The 24,740-nt window shown below is 45.8% G+C and overlaps 1 protein-coding gene across 1 annotated transcript in view; it reads right to left on the minus strand.

Annotated features, from left to right (window-relative positions):
• SLC45A2 (solute carrier family 45 member 2) overlaps positions 1-23,351 on the minus strand; it is a 115,175-nt gene extending 91,824 nt beyond the window's left edge. The window contains exons 1-2 of the mRNA XM_088466971.1: positions 22,858-23,351; positions 17,044-17,226 (exon numbers count right to left, since the gene is read on the minus strand). Coding sequence (XP_088323097.1) covers positions 17,044-17,226; positions 22,858-23,302 — 628 coding nt within the window. The 5' untranslated portion in view covers positions 23,303-23,351. The remainder of the gene's footprint in view (positions 1-17,043; positions 17,227-22,857) is intronic.
• Between the last annotated feature and the right edge of the window lie 1,389 nt (positions 23,352-24,740).

Genomic DNA, 24,740 nt, shown 5'->3' on the forward strand with positions numbered 1-24,740 from the left:
ATTAGAAAATTATCGAAAACGGGACCCAGCGAATTTGGACCTGGTGAAAAGTGCTGTCAGATTTGGGGAAATCACCCTGACACCCCCCAAAAGATGCACTGACATTGGGGATCACTATAGTTACCCCCGAATAGCCCTGCTGAAGGTATTTGGGATACTTAAATGATCTCGATAGCTGCTAATTAGCGTCTAAGCAAAAGTGGTGAAGAATAGCATTTAGCAGTTTTTTTGGTGGAAATAAGTAGTCCCAGCAAATTTGGGGTACATGAAAATGGGTGCTAGTATACTTTAAAGTTGCTAAAGTGAAGTTTTAAAAACATTAAAAATCCAACTGCCGCAAACACCTGCAATTTTAAAAACACCTGGGACATCCTTGGGGACCCCCCTGGAGTCTATTTTGCTAGTTTTTAAGCTTTCCCCCCAACTTTGTACTTTTTCACCACCTTTTTCAAATTCATTTTTTTGGGTGTTAAGGATTTTTTAATCCCCAATTCTGCACTTTTTTTTTCAACAGCTTACATAGGCAAGTCTTTTTCGCCTATTCCAATGCATTGACTTTCCGCACTGGCGAAAAGTCTTTGGAATTGAATACGGGAATAAGTTTTCCCCTTGCGAACTGATGTCACGCACTTTTCGCACCTAATTGAATATGCCCGTTAGTGTAGCCCTGGAAACTGCTAGCTGAAAGTTACAAGGGGCTCCTCGGTTTCATGTACTAAAGTACTAAGTAAAGTCGAAAAAGAAGTGGTCACTGCGGCTACGGTGTATGCTCAGCCCCAAAGTCTGATTAAGTAGGCATAAGGTGATGTGTAAGTAAATGATGGGCGCTTGTGGGAGGAGATGAGCACTAGGCTATGAGTGAGCCGCTCTTCCTGCTTCTCTCTCTCTTTGAACTCTGGAATCTACCTTCTGGCCCTCTCCATTGTTAATTAGTGGTTTAATGGGATTGGGAACGGGATCCCGGCGGGTGGGATGCCGATGATCACAATACCGACAGTCAGAATCCTGACCCAACTAGGTAAGTATACTAACCCCTAATTCTCCCCCCTCACAGCCTTACCCTAACCCCCCATACACCTTAGCCATAATCTCCCCCCACTCCCACAGCCTAAACCCCCCCTAGTGTCTAACCCTTCCCCTAAGCCCAATACTTAGGGGTCTATTTATCAAGCAGTGAAAAGTGTGAAGTTTCCCATAGCAACCAATTAGCTTTCAAGTAGCATTTATCAAATACAGTCTATAAAATAATAGGTAGGAGCTGATTGGTTGCTATGGGCAACTTCTCCACTGGTCCACTTCTCACTGCTTGATAAATAGACCACTTAACATCGGGATGCCGGCGGTTGGGAAACTGGAGCAGGGATTCTGGCACTGGTATATTGAGCGCCGGCATTCCGACTGCCGGGATGCCAACTACATCCCTTTTAATGTTTATGGCAGTGAATAGATGGGAGTTTGGTGGCTGTGTAGAATGGAATCGGTATGAGTCACTGCCGGCCAAAAACCGGCAGCGGCAGCCCGACAGAGTAAGAAATCCTGATCGTCCCCAGGTAAGTATAAACTAACCTAATTTTACCCCCTAACCCTCCTTTAGGGTGCCTAACCCTAACCTCCCCTCCTGTGCCTAATCCACCCCCCCCCCAGGGGTGCCTAACCCTAACCCTCCCTCCCCATAGCCTAACCCTAACCTCCCGGGGGGTTCCTAACCCTAAGTCCTCCCCGGTGCCCGGCATCCCTTCGATCAAAATGCCGGGTGCCGGTCTCCGGGCGTCAATAAAATGACAGGCGTCTAGATTTAGATGCCTGTCATTGAACCCTCGCCGGGATTAAGTAGTCTAGAAGCCGGCGGTCGGCATTCCGTCCGTGTAGAACGGCTCAGATTTATAATGTCTTGGTGCACCCTCCCTTAGGTTGGTGATGCTGACAGCCCTGGACGGGCACCACACCGGAAGGGGTTTCCAAGGGAACGCGGTACACCAATGACTGTCTGTATGTTTGAAAGTTGTTTATTGCTGTTTGTCATTGTTTGCCACCATACAGTCTGATTTTTATCATAATAACTTTTGACTTATTTTTTTGAGCCAAAGCTCTGTCTGTATCTTTATTTGAATATAAGTAGGTATTGGCTATATTTACATGTTTTGAATTAATTCTGAGGTTATATATCAGAGTTTTGGTAACAAGGTGCACCCCTGGAGGCACTGGTTGTTAGCATCATTGGTCACCAGTATCAGAGTGACCGTCTCGCTGCAAATGTCAGCTCTACAGTCAAGCATTACATGATGGCATTACATAATTATTACATAGCAGAATTTGCTCTGCATATGGAAGCTTGCATTTTTATTGTGCCCAATTCATGCCAAATCTGTATTTATGTGGCACGAAGACTTCCCTGGATTACATTTGAAAAATCTGGTCACCTATCGTACTGTAAGTACCTTTACTATATTTTGGAGGGATAAGGAGTTTACACAGGTGACTTAACGATGTGTCCTTATTAGGGGTGTGCACCGGCCACTTTTCGTGTTTTGTGTTTTGGTTTTGGATCTGGATCTTTCTTCGTGTTTTGGATCTGGATTGGTTTTGCCAAAACCACCCTTCCGTGTTTTGGGTTCTGGGTTTTGTGTTTTGGATCTGTATTTTTTTGAAAAAAAGCATAAAAACAGCTAAAATCACAGAATTTGTAGGTTTTTCTGCTCCTATGCTATTATTAACCTCAATAACCTTAATTTCCACTCATTTCCAGTCTATTCTGAACACCTCACACCTCACAATAGTGTTTTTATGTCCAAAAGGTTGCACCGAGGTAGCTGGATGACTATGCTAAGCGACACGAGTGGGCGGCACAAACACGTGACCCATCTAGGAGTGACACTGCAGTGGCAGGCAGGATGGCAGTTAGAAAAACTAGGCCCCAAACTGTACATAATGCAAAGAAAAAAAGAGGTGCAAGATGGAATTGTCCTTGGGCCCTCCCACCCACCCTTATGTTGTATAAACAGGACATGCACACTTTAACAAATCAATCATTTCAGCGCCAGGGTCTGCCACACAACTGTGGCTGAAATGATTGGTTCGTTTGGGCCCCCACAAAACAAGCTGGCAATTAATGTGTCCCTGCACAAACTGGCTCTACGGAGGCAAGATGTCATCCTCATCCTCCTCATCCACCGATTCCTCACCCTCTTCAGTGTGTACATCCTCATCCTCACAAAGTATTAACTCGTCCCCACTTGAATCCACCACCACAGGTCCCTCTGTACCTTCTGGAGGCTGGTCTCCCTGGAAGAGCTGATAATTCATTTTGATGAACATCATCTTCTCCACATTCTGTGGAAGCAACCTCCTACGCCTTTCGCTGACAAGGTTCCCGGCTGCACTAAACACTCTTTCGGAGTACACACTGGAGGGGGGGCAACTCAGGTAAAATAGAGCCAGTTTGTACAGGGGCCTCCAAATTGCCTCTTTTTCCTGCCAGTACAGGTATGGACTGTCTGACATGCCTACTTGGATGCTGTCACCGATGTAATCCTCCACCATTCTGTCAATGGTGACAGTATCATATGCAGTGACAGTAGACATGTCAGAAATTGTTGCCAGGTCCTTCAGTCCGGACCAGATGTCCAAACTTGGTCCTGCCTGCCCTGCATCACCGCCAGCGGGTTGCTTAGGATACCTAAGTTTTTTCCTGGCAGCCCCAGTTGCGGGAGAAAATGAAGAAGGAGCCGTTGACGTGTCACGTTCCGCTTCAGCTGACAGTGTGTTCACCAGCAGGTCTTTGCACCTCTGCAGGCTTGTGTCGGCCGGAAAGAGAGACACCACATAGGCTTTAAACCTAGGATCGAGCACGGTGGCCAAAATGTAGTGGTCTGATTTCAACAGATTGACCACCCTGGAATCCTGGCAAAGCGAATGAAGGGCTTCATCCACAAGTCCCACATGCCGAGCGGAATCGCTCCGTCTTAGCTCCTCCTTCACTTTCTCCAGCTGCTTCTGCAAAAGCCTGATGAGGGGAATGACCTGACTCAAGCTGGCAGTGTCTGAACTGACTTCACGTGTGGCAAGTTCGAAGGGCTGAAGAACCTTGCACAACACGGAAATCATTCTCCACTGCGCTTGAGTCAGGTGCATACCCCCTCCTTTGCCTATGTCATAGGTGGATGTATAGGCTTGTATGGCCTTTTGCTGCTCCTCCATCCTCTGAAGCATATAGAGGGTTGAGTTCCACCGCGTCACAACCTCTTGCTTCAGGTGATGGCGGGGCAGGTTCAAGAGTGTTTGCTGGCGCTCCAGTCTTCGGCACGCAGTCGCTGAATGGCGAAAGTGGCCAGAAATTTTTCGGGCCACCCAAAGCGTCTCCTGCACGCCCCTGTCGCTTTTCAGAAAATTCTGCACCACCAAGTTTATTGTGTGAGCAAAACATGGGACGTGCTGGAATTTGCCCAGATGTAATGCCCGCACAATATTGGTGGCGTTGTCAGATATCACAAATCCCCAGGAGAGTCTAAGTGGGGTAAGCCACTGGGCGATGATTTCCCTCAGTTTCTCTAAGAGGTTGTCGGCGGTGTGCCTCTTACTGAAACCGGTGATACACAGCGTAGCCTGCCTTGTAACGAGCTGGCGTTTCTGAGATGCTGCTACTGGTGACGCTGCTGCTGTTGCTGCGTAAGGTGATACATCTACCCAGTGGGCTGTCACAGTCATATAGTCCTTAGTCTGCCCTGTTCCACTTGTCCACATGTCCGTGGTTAAGTGGACATTGTGTACAACGGCATTTTTCAGGACACTGAGGACACTTTTTCTGACGTTTCTGTACAGTCTCGGTATCGCCTGCCTAGTGAAGTGGAATCTAGACGGGATTTGGAACCGGGGACACACTACCTCCATCAATTGTCTAAATCCCACTGCACTAATGGCGGATACCGGACGCACGTCTAACACCAACATAGCAGTCAAGGCCTCAGTTATACGTTTTGCTTCAGGATGACTGCTGTCGTACTTCATCCTCCTCGCTAAGGACTGTTGGAGGGTCAATTGTTTAGTAAAAGTAGTGGTGTTCCTACTTCCTCTCTGGGATGATGAACGACTCCCAGCAGCAGCAGCAACAGCAGCAGCGGCAGCAGTAGGCGTAGCAATGCAGGATCCTCCGGAGGAATCCCGGATAGGAGAGTCAGTCATGCCAGTGATATGGCCTGCAGGACTACTTCCGATCCTGACTAAGGAGGAAATTGACGAGGAGGGAGTTGACGGTGTGGTTTGCAGGCGCTTGGATACAACAGGACAACGGGATTTAGGTGTCCCTGGACTGCTTACGGTCTGAGCCAAAGTTTCTGAACTTGACAGTAACTTTTTATGAACGCGCTGCAGGTGCCGTATAAGGGAGGATGTTCCTAGGTGGTTGACGTCCCTACCCCTACTTATTTCACCTTTACATATGGTACATATGGCAAGACAGTTGTTGTCCGGATTTGGATAGAAATATTGCCAGACCAAAGAGGTGGAATGTTTGGTCTTCTGCCCAGGCATGACCGTGATGGGCTTTTTCATCCCACGGACAACAACTGTCTCCCCCGGAGCCTGATTTAAACAAACCACATCACCATCAGAATCCTCCTCGCCAACTTCCTCCTCAGCGCCAGCTACACCAGTATCCTCATCCTGTTGTACTTCAACAGTGACATCTTCAATTTGCATATCAGCAAGTGGACTGTGGGTGCTCCTTTCAGCACTTGCAGGGGGCGTGCAAATGGTGGAAAGAGCCACCTCTTCCCGTCCAGTGCTGGGAAGGTCAGGCATCGCAACCACCACCACACTTGGACTCTCTTTGGGGATTTGTGATATCTTCTTAGAAAGCACAGTTCTTCGCTGTGCTTTTGCCAGCTTAACTCTTTTGATTTTTTTAGTGGGAGGAGTGCTTCCATCGTCATGTGAAGCTGAACCACTAGTCATGAACATACTAGGGATCGACCTTAGCCGTTCCTTGCCACTCCGTGTCGTAAATGGCATATTGGCAAGTTTACGTTTCTCTTCAGCTGATTTAAATGTCTTTTTCAAGGTCATTTTCCTGAACTTTGCCATTTGGGATTGTATGTGCCCTCTACTATGACATTGGGCATCGGCCTTGGCAGACGACGTTGATGGCATGTTATCGTCTATGTCATGACTAGTGGCAGCAGCTTCAGCACTAGGAGGAAGTGGTTCTTGATCTTTCTCTATTTTATTTTTATCGGAGAAAGTTTGGTCCTCCATTTATGTTATATCGATTTGATATATACGTGCGGCTAAACACAGAAAATAAAATTTTTTTTGGTTCGGACTGGAGTGTACTTTGTGGGTTACAGCACCCTTTAACGGTCAAGCCAGCCGGCCCTTTACTTATGACACAGGCGCACTCTTGGCACTACTTTGTTGATGCACGTGCGGCTACTGCGCACACAATTCACAAACACAGAAAATAATTTTTTTTTGGTTTGGCCTGGAGTGTACTTTCAGGGGTTACAGCACCCTTTAACGGTCAAGCCAGCCGGCCCTTTACTTATGACACAGGCGCACGCTTGGCACTACTTTGTTGATGCACGTGTGGCTACTGCGCACACAATTCACAAACACAGAAAATAATTTTTTTTTGGTTTGGACTGGAGTGTACTTTCGGGGGTTACAGCACCCTTTAACGGTCAAGCCAGCCGGCCCTTTACTTATGACACAGGGGCACTCTTGGCACTACTTTGTTGATGCACGTGCGGCTACTGCGCACACAATTCACAAACACAGAAAATAATTTTTTTTTAGGTTTGGACTGGAGTGTACTTTCGGGGGTTACAGCACCCTTAACGGTCAAGCCAGCCGGCCCTTTACTTATGACACAGGCGCACGCTTGGCACTACTTTGTTGATGCACGTGCGGCTACTGCGCACACAATTAACAAACACAGAAAATAATTTTTTTTTGGTTTGGACTGGAGTGTACTTTCGGGGGTTACAGCACCCTTTAACGGTCAAGCCAGCCGGCCCTTTACTTATGACACAGGCGCACGCTTGGCACTACTTTGTTGATGCACGTGCGGCTACTGCGCACACAATTCACAAACACAGAAAATAATTTTTTTTTAGGTTTGGACTGGAGTGTACTTTCGGGGGTTACAGCACCCTTAACGGTCAAGCCAGCCGGCCCTTTACTTATGACACAGGCGCACGCTTGGCACTACTTTGTTGATGCACGTGCGGCTACTGCGCACACAATTCACAAACACAGAAAATAATTTTTTTTTTGGTTTGGACTGGAGTGTACTTTCGGGGGTTACAGCACCCTTAACGGTCAAGCCAGCCGGCCCTTTACTTATGACACAGGCGCACGCTTGGCACTACTTTGTTGATGCACGTGCGGCTACTGCGCACACAATTCACAAACACAGAAAATATATTATTTTTTTAGCACTTGGGGGGAGCACCCCTGATGGACAGAGCACCCCCTGGACAACACTACAGCACCCCTTTAGGACTGGGACACTGCACAGGACTTTGGAACTGACTGCACAACACAGTCCAGCCAGCCCCTATGGACTTTGAAGTAGTGGACACAGCCCCTATTAACAACAGCAGCACAGCACAACACAGCCAGCCCCTATGGACTTTGAAGTAGTGGACAACAGCAGCACTACACTACACTACACTACACAGCACTAACTCCCACCCTCCCTCTTCACTGTCCACAGCCGAGTGAGAAAATGGCGCCGACGCGGGTACCTTATATAGGATCCAAAACCCGCGAGACTCGGAAGGCGGGATGATGACGTTTTGCCTCGATGTCAGATCCGAGTCAGGCGGGAAAAGTCGAGCCTGACTCGGATCGGACTCGGATCGGGGGGGCTCGGGGGGGTTCGGATTTCAGAAATCCGAACCCGCTCACCCCTAGTCCTTATACATCTTTGCTGTAGTGGGGCTAAAAAGCCTGTCTCGCTGAGCCAGTTCCTGTGAGACTCCGCTAACGCCGGGCGTCTTATTTGCCGAAAATGCGTCTAAGTCGCAATGCGGTGTAGCTAGGATTAATGTGATCTGTGACACTTGTATATCTGTGCGTGAGGGGTAAATTTACTAAAGTGAGAGTTTTTAGAAGTGAAGGTGTTGCCCATAGCAACCAAATCAGATTTTACTTAACATTTATCTAGCACCTCCTAGAAAAAAATAGCTAGAGTCTGGTTGCTATGGGCAACATCTCCACTTTTGTAAATTTACCCGAGTCTCTGAATCTGTATACAAAGTGCTACAAAGTAGCGGCTGCAGCTTTTTTCATTCCAAGTTTCATTGTGCTTCATATACAGACTCAGGTGCACAATACACTCGAGTGTGGTTGGTTGTTGTGTTCCAGTTGCAGATTGCTTTGCTGGGTTGCTAGGGCGTAGTCTAGCCAATAGATAGTTCTTAGTAGGCGGGTACTGTAGGTTATATATAATTGCTGGTAGAGGAGTGACCGTCCAGTTTTGTGATCCTACCAGGCTGGCTAAGTACCCAGTGCTTTACTGATTAATTAGTAAACCACTTACTTTAATCACTTAACCTTTTTTCCTTTCCTTTGTTTAACTTTGCATTACCTGATAATCCCTATATTTTTCATCCCTCGCAGCAACCCATTTCCTTATTGCCCAAACACTTCAACCATCCCCTCCTAATCACCCCAGTGCCGGTAACATGCCCCATCCCGCCACAATTCCCCCCCACCCCGCCGCCTCATGGAGGCCTCTCGCCCCCTGTCCACCACAGCGGCCGCTTCCGCACGCCAACCCAGCGCCCGCGTCGACGCCGGGTTCACAGCGGGGCCAGCTCCCTCACCATCTGCCTTACAGGCCTGGCTCCTGCGTGCGGTCGCGGGCACGCCTGACCCCGCTTCGCGGGTCACATTCCCGCAGGCCGGGCCATGCTCGGCTCGGTCGCCCGGCCCCTCCCGCGGCCGCCATTTTAGACCTGCCGGGGCATCCAGGAGCCGGGTTTTCCTCGGCACACATGTCCCCAGCTGCCATTTTGTATCCACCCAGGACCTCGCGGGCCGTGGGTTCTCCCTTTACTGGCTTCAACTTGTCAAGAGCATCTCCGCTCCATAGCCCTGGTGCGCTGCGGTCTCCCTCTCCGCTCAGTTATCATCTGGGCAGTTCACCGGCGCGGAGCGGGGTTGGGTGGCGGTCGGCGATGCCGGGGGCCACAGCACTACCAGCACCTAATCCAATCATTCCCGCCCCCCCACTGCATTATTTACCAAACGCGGGTTTAGGCTGGTCACCTTATTTTACAGGTGCGCCGCAACACCAGTTTGGCCCTCCCATGGTGACTGTTTTGCAGCAACAGCAGCAGCCCTTGTTCGTCCCTCCTCCCACTCATGTCACAGGCGCATGTGCAGCACTTTCAGCAGCCTGCCGGCTTTCACATGGCCCCATCTCAGTTTACGCAGCAGTCAGTTAGTTTTTCAGGAGGCCCGCAGCCAGCATTCCAACCCCCTCCCCTGATGATGCCCCCCCCCCCTCCACCAGCGGCTGTCGGGCATGTATGTGTTCGCGGCTTGTTATGCGGAAACCCGTCCTGGCGAGTATGGGAACATTTTGAAATATATGCATATGATTCATGGCATGTATGTGTCAGCCAGGGCCAATGTATGGCGGCAGTATGACAAAGTGTTTAAGAATCTGCATAGCAGAGCAGAGGGTGTGCAGGAGGAGAACAGATGCCGTGCGCATGCGCACTGCATCTCTTCTCTTGTGTAGGGAGATCCTGGGGGCTGCCCAGCATCTAGGAGAGATGGGCATGCCCCCAAAGTGACGAAAACGGGGGAAGCCGCAAGGCTCCGCCCCGTTTTCCGTAAGCACCGCCCTCCTTGCCACCTCTAAATGTTGGGAGGTATGTTACTGTGTACTGTGCAAATGTCTCTGCCTCCCAGCTGAAATTCCTCCACTTGTCCTGACCCCTTTGAAGAATAAGCAGCCTTGCTTCTCCTAACCATGGATGACAGGCATAGTTGCATTAAGGGCTACATGGGGCTGGGGCTGTAAATGTACAATGGCTTATATTGAGAAGGGTAGAATCTATGACCAGTGTTGTGTGGGTGTGACCAGTGTTGTGGGTGTAGCCAGTGCTGTGTGGGTGTGACCAGTGCTGTGTGGGTGTGGCCAGTGCTGTGTGGGTGTGGCCAGTGCTGTGTGGGTGTGACCAGTGCTGTGTGGGTGTGGCCAGTGCTGTGTGGGTGTGGCCACCCCCTACACTCTCAGCCCCACTGTCTTCCTAAATACATAAAAAGAGAAAAGTTGCAGAATTCTGTGAAAAAAATAGAAAAACCATTTTAATAGTTGAGATTTATGGCCGACTATTTGATGCAGCTGATCACCATCATGCTGCTATGATGATTGGCCTATTTTTATGTGGAGGCCTTAGCCCCATTGTTAATCTGGCCCTGCTGACAGAAGGAAAAAAAACAAACCAAATCCAGCAGCTGGGAAGCTCCCTCACAGAGAGGAAAGTCCTGTCTACTCGGTTGCCAATGAGCTTGAAGATTCACCTCTGGGGATTAGCAGAGTGGGTCGCAGTCAACAAGACCTCCCCTCCTCATCATTTAATTGACTCCTCCTGTCTCATAAATGTGGTGAGGGAAATATTACATAATCGTCCAGACACACTGAACATATGAAGATCCCGTTATCAAAATAACAGACACACGTTATTTACAATGCCAGCAATCAAAATACAATTGTGATTAAAGCAACTCAGGGATACATAATTTGTCATTCTCGTACTCTAGTCTGCAGAATACTAACTATAACTAGTGGCAGGTTATGAGAAAACATACCTCTATATAATAAATAATTAAATCAAAATACTGACTAATTTTACTAAACTATAGGAAACAATGACTTAAAATACTGATGTAGACTAGAATAACTATGAGCACCTAAACAGCAGGGCGGATTGGTTGTAGGCTTCACTGGTAGATGTATTGAATTTGTTTTGTTCAACATGCAACAGTAATTGGGCAACAAGGGTCACTCAAATATGGTGATCTCCCATTATGATGTACTGTATGGCATCACCTTGATGCTCAATGTACTGTATGACATTCCATGGAGTGCTGTCTGTACATGATGGCAGTCACTGGGATGCTGTATGGTGATGATGGGATATAGCCTTTGCTGTATGGTGGTAGCTGTTTGTGCTGTATTGTCACAAGGATGCTCAATATAATGTGTGCCAGCCCCTGGAATGATCTATGTACTTTATGGTGGTAACCAAGATTGAGATGCTCTTTGTACTGTAAGATGTTTACTGGGATCACAAGCATAACCTATGGGGGCCCAATAGCAACATTTCCAAAGCCCTTCACACTGGGCAAATTTTGATTGTAAATGACCTAATATCTACTGTACCTACTTAGCTGACATGCAGGATTAAATAAATTGTAATTAGCATATAGTAAGCATTTTATATGTAAAATATATATAAAAAACAATTATATAGTCTCCCTAATCCTAAATGTTTATGGAACAGCATGGTATATAAGAAGGCTATGATTCACTAATAAAGCAGTTAATGGAGAGAGATGGAGGCAGAGACGACTGGGCCAGTGGCAGCAAATGCCCTGCAGCAACACTCAAAGGCCGCCTGGGCCCCATAGCTGCCCCATTCTCTGTACCTACAGTCTGAGATTTGCTGCACAACTGGACAGGTGTGTAGCTATATACTGGACAGGTGTGTAGCTATATACTGGACAGGTGTGTAGCTATATACTGGACAGGTGTGTAGCTATATACTGGACAGGTGTGTAGGCATATACTGGATGTTGAATCTGCATCCAGGTCTCCAGTAGGATTGTGTTAATGGCCTGGCCTGGAGTTGAATCCTCTTGGACAAGTGTGTATCTATCTTGAGTCATGCAGTGTCATATCAGATAAATAATTTGCTTTATCCATTGTTTCTAAATTTAAAACCGCTGGTAAAATGGAGGGAGGGGTAAGGGTGACAGGCCAAAATTTATTATAAAGTCCTTACCTTAAGATGTTATTCAGATTCTTTTTCTAAAAATGTTGCTGTTCAGGACCTTATTAGGAGATATAATCCAAAGTTCATATCTGTAGTCGTTATCCAAAGTCGCCTACATAAAATAGGAACTACTCAGAGCGTATCAATGTAGGACAAAATGTGACCACAAAATGGCTGCCAGTAGCTGGGCATCCTTTATATAGGGCTGTGACCTGCACTGTGACATCACAATGCATGCAGGCAGCAGCTAGAGATGGCTAGAGTTAGATCAGCTCTGGGCCTAGATGTCCTACAGCAGCACTCTGGTGAGAATAGAAAAGCCGGGGCCCAGGAGATGGCGTTTTACTCAGTGCAGGGAGAGGGTGCCTATAGCCTGTAGCACACTCTGCACCTACTGTAGCCCTTGGCTGGGATGCTGTTTGTGCTGTATGGCAGACACAAAGCTACTCTCTATATTGTATGGCTGTGAAGTTGGCTGTTTGCTAGCACAACTTATGATTGTTTTGGAGCGCCAAATTTGAATGAGGCCACTCTTTGAGAATTTTTTCCAGGGCCACTTTAAGTTCCCGATCCACCCTTGCGATGGGATGTTCCATATCTTGTTCCTTTTCTGAATGTTTTAGTTCCTTTTTAAAGTGGTGCATTCAAGCGGGCACGCGGTAGTTGGGAGTGGCACACTATTTAGATGACTTCCTGTTGGTGGGGCCGGCTGATTCCGCAGTGTGCAGTGACCTTTTTTCAGTGAAAGCACTTTTTGCGGTTATGGGAGTCTCCATAGCTAAGGAGAAAACGGAGGGGCCAACTAGCCGGTTATCCTATTTAGGTATCGAGATAGACACGGTCTTGGGGCTTTGTAGGCTGCCGGAAGATAAAGTTTGCAGATTGCAGCAGTTGTTGGTGTCCTTTGTCTCGGCTAAAAAAGTTTCACTGAAGCAAATGCAATCTTTGTTAGGTTTATTGAATTTTGAATACAGGGTTATACCGATGGGGAGGGTTTTTTGCCGTAGGTTGGAACGGGCTACTGCAGGCATTAAGAAACCTCACCATTTCATTCGATTGTCAGTAGAGATGAGAGAGGACTTGCGAGTTTGGTTGTCTTTTTTGCAGACTTTCAATGGGGTACGCATATGACTGCCGCAGTCAGTTACTAACAGTGTGCCCCAGTTATATACTGACGCTTGCGGCTCAGTAGGTTTCAGGGCGTATTTAGATGGTGAATGGTGCGCGGCGGCTTGGCCTGATTTTTGGAAGACGGAGGGTTTGACAGCCAACATGTTACTTTCAGAACTCTTTCCGATTGTTGTGGCAGTCGAGCTTTGGATTTCTAGGCTCAGCAATAGGCGTATTGTTTTCTGGTGTGATAACTTGGGCATAGTGCAGGCCATCAATAACCAAAAAACGGACTGCCCTCCGGCTTTGCGCTTATTGAGGTGTTGCTTTGCTTAACTGGAAATAGAGTTCACCGCTCGCCATGTTCCAGGCGTTGATAACGGCATAGCAGATGTGCTGTCCCATTTTCAATGGGATAGGTTTAGATCCTTAGCATCGTTAGCTTGCAGAGTTGGTTTAACTTGCCCTGATCACATCTGGCAGGTTATCAGGTCGGCATAAAAGGTCTAGCGATGAAGGCTTTGGCTCCAGGTACGATGAGATCTTATTCTGCAGCCTGGAATGACTGGCAAGTGTTTTTGGCTTCAAGAGGTGGAGGTAAGCCGTCGCAGGAGGTAATTTTGGAGTTTGTATGGGATGGGCATGAAAAGGGCCGTTCCAAAGCTGCTATGGCAGCATCACTGGCAGGGATTTCTTATTTTTCTAAAATGTTAGGCCTTAGTGATCCCAGCAAATCCTTCGTCCTTAGTAAAGCCATGAAAGGATGGGCAAAGGAGCAAGTTCAAGTGGGTGATTTGCGCAGGTCAATTGATATCAAATTACTAAAGAATCTGGTCATGGCAGTGTCAGGTATTGTGTCGGGCCTTATGAAGTGGTTCTATTTAATGTAGCTCTTTCTTTGGCATTTTTTGGGGCTCTCAGGGTAGGCGAGTTGACAGCATCTAGTAAAAGATCGATTGATTCCGGGCTACTTGCTGCCAATATAGTAGTACAGACAGATCTGGTCTTGGTTAGAATTCAGAGGTCAAAAACCGATCAATTGGGTAGAGGTGCTGGATCTCTTCGTATCTCTTCGTCCCTTCGTATCAGGACCCTGACATTGTCCAGTGACATTAGCTAGGAGTTTCTTGTTACAGCGTCCAAAAGGGAGGGTGCAGTGGTTAGTCCATGAGGACTTGTCCCCTTTATCCCGATTTCAATTCACTAGCGTTTTTAAGAAATGTTTAGTTGCGCTGGATTTGCCGCTAGATTATTGTGGGACGCATTCCTTTCGCATAGGGGCAGCGACATGTGCAGCGCAATCAGGAGCTTCTATTTCAGAGATAAAACAACTAGGTCGTTGGCGCTCTGCTGCTTACAAAGGATATATTAGAGGAGGGGATTGCATAGAGATTAGTGCTCCTTGCGTGTTGCTTTTTGGGAAACCCAACGCCTTAAGCTTCTCGCAGTATAACACTGGGGAGTGAAATGCTTTTCAAGTTTTACCCTCACAATTAAATAGATATAGGAGGTTTTTGTCTTTTTCAGCTTCATTTGGGTCACCCAAACAGCCTGTTACCCCTTCCTTGACATGTTATGTTATTTACTTTACAATACTAATGTTTAGATATTTTAATATTACAGGTGTTTTGGAGGTTTCAAGTCGGGTGTGGTTTATCGGCCATTCTTATGTCTTTTGGGCCAGCAGGCACTTTTTGGCCGCTGAAGCACCATTTGCGGATAGATGGATTGAAGTGAGAGGCATGCGAATGAATGGTTTGTTGGATCTGCTGTGGCAGTCAGAAGAGAAGTGGGGGATCCCCGATTGTTTAGTGGTCCATTAAGGGGGCAATGACCTTGGCAGTTGCAAGGGCATTGATTTGATAAATGCGATCAAGAAGGATTTTCAGATTATAGCGGACCGCTGGCCACGAGTCTTGTTAGTTTGGTCAGAGATGATACCCCGTATGTTTTGGAGGGGGGAGCAAAGTGGGGCCGCTTTGGATAGGGTCAGAAGGAAGCTTAATGCAGCTGTTTCTCGTTTTGTGTTAGGCATAGGTGGGCGTGTTATTAAGCACCCCCGCATTAGATTTGAGGAGGTGGATTTTTATTTACAGGATGGCGTGCATTTGACTGGTGAGGGTTTGGAGCTGTTTGTTAAGGCTCTTATCTCAATTCATTAGGTAGGGGGAGTTGGTTAGCTTCTGGTGGCGGTACTTGGTCTTGGACCCGTACGTGGCGGAAGGCTGTGCTTTAGGCAGCTAATAGGGCTTGATTTACGGTTACTCCTATGCGAACGGCGAGTCGGTCACTACCTTAAAAGGGGGGACCAGGTCACCATCTCATGGAGGGACCAGTACTGGGCCATTTAGGGGGAACTGGTTCTACTCAGGTCGGTTGTGCACAAGGGGTGGGATTTCGACCCGCAGCGGTTATTTAATAATGTACTCATACAGCTCAGCCGAGGTGCACTGCCTTTCGCCACCATTGCTAATAGGTGAAGTAATATTCAATAATTCAATCAATAATTTAATTTGATTAATAAATTTGGCTGAGACCTCCCTTTTTGCAAATTTACTCAGTTGTCCGTGTCGTTATTTCATATGGTTTAGAAGGAATAGCAATTAATAAACATTTAGACTTGTCTGTGTCTTTAATTAATCAAGTAAGTGAAGTGGGAGTAATAAAACCTATAGGTGACTTATAGATATACAAGTGTCACATATCACATTAATCAGCACAATCTGCCGGAGTGTCCTAGTCACAACACATTGCAACTTATGGTGCGTACACACTGGGCGATTAAAGTGGACGACTGAACGATAACGATATCGTTATCGTTCAGTCGTCCACTTTATCGTCCATTTTTAACACAAAAAAGATGAACGATGACGACGACGCGCGTTCCCGCGGGTCGTTCGTCATCCTCGTTCATCGGGCTGACATGCAGGCCAACCTGACGACCTCGTCAGGTTGCTGCATGTCAGGGAATGGGTGAGAGAGCCCGGCGCTGACCGATATCGCTAATGATATCGTTCAGCGGCTGTGCTCAATGTCATGAACGACATTGAGCACAGCCTGCCGGGGACACACTAGACGATATCGCTCAGGGAGCATATCGTCTAGTGTGTATGCACCTTAAGATGCATTTTGGGGAAAAACACGCCCGACATTAGCAGAGTAGCACAGGACCTGGCGGCTCACTCACGCCAGGCAAGATGTAGGAGAAGAAATCTGTATTGTATATCAACGCTTAGGCTGGGTACACACCTAAACGACCGGCAATCATGCCAATGTTCAGGGTTATTTGCCTTCACCCTGGACATCGCATGATTACCGGTACACACTTAAAAGATTTAATGAACGATGGAACAATCACTGTTCCGTCCTTCATTAATATGTACAGCCTCACATGCGACATCGTGTTATTGACTGTGCGCGAGAGCACGCAAATTGGGTATACACACTGCACAATATGCCCGATTTGGCGTTCTGATTTGGCCAAATTCTGCCGATATCATCCTAGTGTGTATGCACCCTTAGTCATATCGGTGAGATTTGTCACAATGCTGGATATGGTAAATCATAACAAAAACTATATACAGTACTAACATACCAAAAAAACGGAAACTACTTTTATATTCAAATTTATATATATATATATATATATACACACATCTTATGTAAATTACTTAATATATATTAATTACATTGTATGTGCTGTATCATATACAAGCGACAGGTCTGTAGGTTACCATTTCACAACAATACACAGTTCGGGGATCTATATAAAACCAGCCTCAGCCTCTGCAGCACTGATACAGTCACGAGTGAAATGCCAGGAGAGCTCTTGTGACCTGGGCACATGACTACAGCTCATTCCTTCCAACATGCAATGAATGGGAGGAAGCATAGAAGGGAGAGGGCTGGAGCGGGTACTTACCAGTCAGCAGTGCATGGTAATGAAGTCCTCTCTCCTTGTCTTGGTGTGAGCACACATCAAACAGGTAGGCTTTTATCGGCCCATCAATGAAATCCGCTGCAAAGTCGAAAGCTACGACTCCCAGCATAGTGATTACTATAGCCCAAGTCGTCTTCTCGGCACTGACACGGTTCTTAAATATGGCTGAAGAATAGAAGTACAGGGACAGTTATACTGTGAAAATAAATCTCATTCATAAATCGTTATTTTCCCTTTATTTTTCCATACCTATGCACAAATAAATCAAATGACTGATACAAAATATTTTTTAATAGTTTGAGGGTAATTAAATGATACAGAGTAAATGGACACACAGAGAACCATGTGCCCCATTTGCCAAATTTCATATCAAATATGCAGTAGTAGTTTTCTTGCGATTTCCAAGTTTATCAACACAGAGGGGGCTGACGTAGAGTTTTGGGGGCATAAGGGCATTTTTTTTAAACTGCAGATGGGCACAAAAGATTCCTGTGCATCCAGCGGCAATGGGTATTAGGATGCGATTTACACTCAAGACACTAAAAAGGGAAATGTACTAAGCCTTGGAGAGAGAAAAAGTACCAACCAATCAGCTCCTGTCATTTCAAAGACTGTGCTACATAAACGACAGACCCTGACTGGTGTCTTGGGCAACTTCTCCACTCGCACTCTCTCCAAGCCTTGATACACATCCCCTTTATTTGAGAGGTGGAACACAGGGTGGCCAGGGCGTGCGAGCTTGGGCACATTCAAGCATACAGGTCTCACGCCGACCACAACATAGAAGCACATGCGCCCGTCAGGAGGTGCATCACGCACGGATGACGACGATGACATGTAGCCGCTCCTGACTGGCTGATTGCACTTAGATCCCACCCTCTGATACGATTACTCAATGTAGTCACAGTGTGGTTGCAGCAGCAACCGAGTCACATTATGTCATGTTTATTTGCAATCAGTCTATGGCAGGAAAGTTGACACCCATTTGATTTATTTTAATTTTCTTTTTTTTTTTCAAGGGGAAGACAATGGATGTTTGCGTTTAATTTAACTTAGTTATTTGATTTCAGGGTTGCATAAAATTGGATTTAAAAAAAAAAAAAAATCAAAAACTGATTTATTTGATTTAAATCAGATTTTTGGGATTGAAATAGGATTTTTTCTAAAAAAAAATTTTTAAGTAAACGGTTTAAATGTTTAAACATTTATGAAAATTTTTTTTTTTAATAAAAAACCTATTTAAATCAAATAAATCGGTTTTTAATTTTTTTTAAAAAAAATCAAATTTTATGCAACCCTGTTTGATTTGGTTTTTGCATCTTTACTTAAAAAATACAGTATGCTACATGTGACTTAGTATTATTAATAGCACTGTCCAAACACAGTAAGCCTGTTATATGTATAGGATATATATTTAAATTAGGGATGTGCAGGCTCGGATAGGTTCGAGTTTGCACGTGGAGTTCGGATTTTTCCCTTCAAAAAAAATGGAACTCAGAAAGAGGCAAAACATCATCTTGCACGGACGAACATCATCATTCCTGGACAAAAGTACAGGAATGATGATGTTCGTCCGTGCAAGATGACGTTTTGCCTCTTTCTGAGTTCCGTTTTTTTGGAGGGAAAAATCCGAACTCCACGTGCAAACTCGAACCTATCCGAGCCTGCACATCCCTAATTTAAAGTGCTAATCAACTAGTCAAATCACATCCCCTGGCGTATACACCAGTACTGTTGGCTTTTGTCAGCAACGTAAAACCGGAGAACAGAAAAGGAGCCGCTGGTCTGGATAAAGTATTTAGGGCAGACTGCTCCATACATCATCATGGTCAGAATGACTATGCCGTGAAAAGCTTGTAGCATGAGGGCCTAAGGGTGTACCCCCACCAGGCAGTGTGCATGTTCTTCCTGTGTTTACATGGAATTTCTCTGGCATCATCCCACAGGCAAGAAACAAACTACAGGTTCATGTTACAGTGCAAATGTAGACTGTAAGCTCCACTGTGCAGGGCTGGATGTGAACTATTACACATGCTCTGTAAAGCGCTGAATATAACTTCCAACATACACCTCCCTGACATAGAGACAAGCCATGAGAGCACACACAAAAAGACATCGGGAAGGCATACTGTAGGACATGATTCTCCATTGTGCAGTGTATAAAAAGACAGAACCTATCACTGGGGAGTGTATTTAGTATCAGTCTGGGGGAGACATATCAAGTCTTGGTAAGAGATAAAAGTGAAGTTGCCGAAAGCAACCAATCAGCTTCTGTGATTTCAAAGATTGTGCTAGATGACAGCTAGAAGCGGATTGGTTGCATTGGGTAACTTCTCCACTTTCTCTCTCCAAGGCTTGATACATTTCCCCCCAAAATAAAATAAAGGCCAAACATATCATAGGACACAACAAAGAATATCATTAGGAAATAGATTATTTTTATTTTAGTATATAAGAGTATAGAAACCCCAAGGCCAACATACAGTATGAAGTCCATACTTGCTAACTCTCCCTGATTATCAGGGAGACTCCCTGAAATAGTAGCAATCTCCCTGACTCCCTGAAGAGTCTAGTAATCTCCCAGATTGCACCTTACCCCCATTATGAAGCTGTTATATAAAAGAAGAAACAGAGATATATACATTCAAGTGGGATTATTAGTATCATTTCCCTGTATTGGTTATAAGGCACAATGATCCCAATGGTTACATGTATTGTCTGAGAAGTATTAGTGTGTTTCCATCAACAAGTAGATCTTACTAACTGCTTTGTTGCTCGTTTACTATTGGATTTAAATAAATTTTATGACACGCCTCTCAGATGTAGCAGTACACGCCCACTTTACGCCGCGCTCATAGGTGCTGCTTTCACATTCTCCCTGAAATGCTTTTCCAAAAGTAGCCAAGTATGGTGAAGTCACATAGATGATGTATGTTTTAGGGCAGAGGTCACTACAAAGCAGTTTACATGTGCAGAGGGTGAGGGTCCCAAGGGACAGAATACAGCATATCAGCACAGGAGACATCACATTGCATTATATGATCTGGCAACACTGTCTATATATACTGTATGGCAGACAGAGCATACCACGGGGAAGGTGCAGCACATCACTTAACAGTAACAGATTTAGGGGTCTATTTACTAAGCAGTGTTAGGAGATAAAGTGAACAGAGGTAAGGTACCAGCCAATCAGCTCCTAACTGCCATCTCACAGGCTGTGTTTGAAAAATGACAGTTAGGAGCTGATTGGCTGGTACCTTACCTCCGTTCACTTTATCTCCTAACACTGCTTAGTAAATAGACCCCTGAATCTCAGTGCCCAATATTATATCAGAGGAAAGTCTATAAATATAGAGAACACACCTCAATGTAACCGAATTTGGGGCATGGTCTAATTACCATAGGCCACGCCCCCTATGTGATGTTATTTGGAGGCGTGCCCGCATTGCATGCCTCCAAATAATATCAGTCTGGGGGTAAAGCCCAGCACTCCGTCACTGGCTCGACTTCCCCCAGCCTCTCCTGTCAGTGAATGGTTGCTGCACGCATGCGCGCGGCATCCATTCACTCTCCGGGGGTCTGGCGCCGCCGCACAGCTGCAGCGGTGGGGGACCAAGCCTCCTGATTTGACCAACCGCGGGCCACTTCTGTCCCGCTGAAATCGGGATGCTGGGGAGGGGTGCCGCCCCTCTACGGGTGGCGCCCATGTGTAACCCACAGCTTAGCTAGTGACCAGGAGGCAGCACTTAAAAATACAAGCAGCCGCTCTCATTTAGAACGAGCGCTCGCTTCTTGCGACTGCCTCTGAATGAGGGCCATAGACCCCATAGCCTGTAAAGTGACAGGAGCAGACTGGTTGGTACTTTAGCTCTCTCCACTTTCTATCTCTCCTAGGCTCTATTTATTATCATTATTTTTACTAAAATAAAGTGAAAAAGGGTCTTTTCACACCCTTTACACATTATTTTAGTATCACCTATAGTTATTACAGGGCAATTGGAGTAGGATTCGTAAAATTCTACTCCAGCCCCTAAGTATCACTTATTTTTAGTAATCAGATCACATTTCCCATGACTGTAATGGGAAATGTGATCCGACCAAAGTTACTAAAAAATACATTGTAAAAAAATACCGGGGAAAGCCCTGTGATAATAACACCACTCGGAGGTGGCGTTATCCAGGGTCTCCCCCAGTTACCGGGCTCCTACTCTGCTCTAACATGCAGAGCCCAGAGCCGGTCCCAGTAATCAGCTGTGTGGTCTAAACAGACCAGACGCTGATACAGTGTAAAAAAAAAGTAAAAAAATAAATAAACACCTGACTCCAGGGACCGGTGATCGGGGCTCCGGTGATGTCTCCCCTTCGGTCAGCTGGTCTCCCATGCTGCACTGCGGCCCGGTGATCGGGTCCCAGTGCAGTATGGGATATCACCTCACCGGAAGACATGGAAGACATCACCGCAGCCCGGATCATGCAGGTAAGTGTAATTAAGGGAGAGGGGGGGTCGCGGGGGGGAGAAGGGGGGGTCCGCGATCGTGGGGGCAAGGCTTAGCGCTGGGGGGGGGGTAGCAACAGCGGCCAGTCGGCGCATGCGCGGGGCACTTCGTCACGGTATTTTTTGGCAAAAATACCGTGACTAGTGTGCGGAGGGGATTCGCAGGGACAGAGCTTTCTCGCAAGTTCTATCCCTGCAAGGGATTTGTAGTAAATCCCTGTGATATTGCCTGAGTTCACAATGCGAGGAGGAGGAGGAGCCAATCAGCTCCTACCTGTCATGTGTCTAGCACAGTCTATAAAATGGCAGAATCTGATTGGTTGCTATGGGTTACTCCACTTTATCTCTCTCTAGTCTATGCACTAATAATCGCGGTACTGCCAAGATTATTATGTACCTAACTCTCCAGGGATATTTTAATTTTTAATAAAAATGTCCCGGCTATGTATAGTGCTATGCAGAACTTGCAGGGACAGCGGTTGCAGTGTCCCCACGAGTCATATCCCCGGCATTTAGAAGAAGTGAAAGACTTCCCCTGGGGAAGCCGACACTGCGCATGCGCACAGCGTCAGCTTCCGCCACTGACCAGGGGTGATATCGGAATATCTCTCTCCTGCCCCTGAAGCCCCATAGGCTTACAGTAGTTTACACCATCTGAAGATGGTGTAAACTATCAGTGTTAAACTCCGAAAAGTTTTGCTTTTTGGAGTTTAGTACATAGGGGTCAGATCGTAGTCTCCATTGATAATAATGGGGACTGCGATCTGAAGTGCTAATTAGCACTTTGCAGGAGATATCTGTGAAATCTCCTGCATCGTGCTATTAGTGCCGTTTCTGCATCATTTTATGTAAAAAATGGCTTGATACGTATGCCCCATAGTCAAATATTAAACTTACAAGCTCCGTAAAGGCTACAAATAGTTATACAAGCTTCGGGAGCTTATTAGACCTGAAGATATTTGGGGAATGAAGTTGTGTGTGTGTGTTGTATTTCCTATACACAGTATACACCGTATACTTCCGCACAGTAACCCCAATAAAGGGACCTGCCGTCAGCCTCCTTTTTTGAATAAATTTGGGAATGTTAGATGTAACTTTATTTTTTTTTCTTTAACTTGTGTTGTAGGATTAGTGGTCTTTTAACAGATGTACAGTTAGTTAAAGTCCCCATCGCCGCCTTGCATTAGAAATGGTTAAAATGAATATACTGTATATATATATACACACACATTTATATAATAATAATAATAATTATTATTATTAAAACCCACACACAACTAAGCAATATTACAGGCACTTACCAGATACTGCGGTATCGCCATTGAGGTAGAGTGTCATACCCAGAACCATCAATATCCCCAAAGATAGAATATAAGGCCTCCGCCTTCCCCAGCGCGAGTGACAGTGATCACTGGCAGAACCTACCACTGGCTGGAGAATGAAACCCAGGATGGGGCTGATGAGCCAGACAAGACTATACAAACTCTTAGGGAGTCCCACACTGAGCAAGACAGGCGTCACAAAGGCAGCTTCCACCGCGTAACAGAACTCTCTCCCGAACATGGCCATGCTGTGCATGATAAGCCTGCCAGTGGACCTTCTGGGTGGCTCCATGGACTGAAAGACCTCTTCATCCATCTGATCCAGGCTGCTGCTGTAATCCATGTCCTTTGCATGGGGTTGGATACTGGTGCTGGCAATGCGCTTTGTAGGTTCCTGATACTTCACATTCTTGGAGAGAGTCATGTCTTCTAAACCAGCCAGGATAAATATATTCACAGTAGTGGATGGACAATGCTTCTCTTTGGCTGTGAAGGAGGTTCAGCTTTGCACACACAGTTTTAAGGGAGGTGGGACTCTGCTCCTTAGCTGGAAGATCACAAGTTAGGGAGGAAGAGGGAAAATCATGTGAATGTCAATTTAAGACGATTTAACTTTCAAAGCGTTCGCCTGCTCCATTTAAAGAAAAGGTCAAATACAGTAATCCAACGTATCACAAGTTATAGGCAGAATGTGTAACATTTCTCATGGCGCATAAACATTGCATTGTTAATGATCAACGTTATATAAGATCCGTTCAGTTATTTACATTATAAATGAGGCACGAGGCACGTTAATAGATTGCATTCTTAAACAAATGGCTCCACAATAAGCATGCCTTATGAGAAACATTTGTCAAAACTGCCTTGCAAATAGATAGCAATACATAATTATTACGATACAGTAGTAGTAATTAATTAGTATACCTTAGCTTTGTGTTTGGCGATTCGAATCTGAGCATCACGGAAATGATGGCTTGCAGAATTAACTTTCCTTCTGCAAACTGAGGTTTTAGTCCATCAGGGTATGGTTCTCATTAGATCAACCTGTTAACTCTTTCCCTTCCGGATTGCTCAGCTCCCAGGCAGAATTAGGCTCATGACCACTTTCACGGAAGAGTATAAAACCCTTCAGTAGCTGTACCTGGAAGTGACATGAGTGAGGGCGGAAGTGGAGGTTCTTGCACACACTTTCCAGAAAAATAAGAAAGTCGGCCCCTTGCAGGTTTGCCATGCTGCGGGCACGATGGCTTGCTTTGCTCGCCACATGAATATATTCCCCCTCTATGCCCACTTGGATGGTAGGGAATGATGTTGGACACTGGCTGATGACGTCATCGTACAGAAACGGAAGGGGATCTATCTCATTCCCCACTTGAATTTTTGCACCAGTTTTTTCCCCACTTTTTATTACATGTAGGCTAAATCATGCAGTATATTAGTAGAAAAATGGAAAAGAAAAAACTTTAAGTTGGACGTGATAATAACACATTCGCATGCTGCCCCTCTTCAGATTTTCCTGCCTCTCCATACATGTAGGTGCACTTCTAGTTTGCCAAGCTATCTGGTAAGCAGGTGTGTACAGTATCTTCCTGTGTGCTCATATAGAAGGCCCAATTGAGGCAGACATGTTTGCAGTCTATTCTAGTAATCATGTAAATATTAATAATTAGAAACCAGTGATGACCTAATGAATTGATCAAATATTACTGTAGATGCAATCTAGTGGAAAGCCAGTTATACTCTTCATAAGGGAACAAAACCATTTAAAATATTTTAAGAAAGAATAGAAACCAAAAGCATTTAGTACAACTGTATAATAGAGAACCCACCTAACCTGTATCACGCTCTAAAGGCCCCCATAC

Source organism: Taudactylus pleione, unplaced genomic scaffold (assembly GCF_031769625.1).
Source record: "Taudactylus pleione unplaced genomic scaffold, aTauple2 ptg000068l, whole genome shotgun sequence".
Classification (NCBI taxonomy): domain Eukaryota; kingdom Metazoa; phylum Chordata; class Amphibia; order Anura; family Myobatrachidae; genus Taudactylus; species Taudactylus pleione.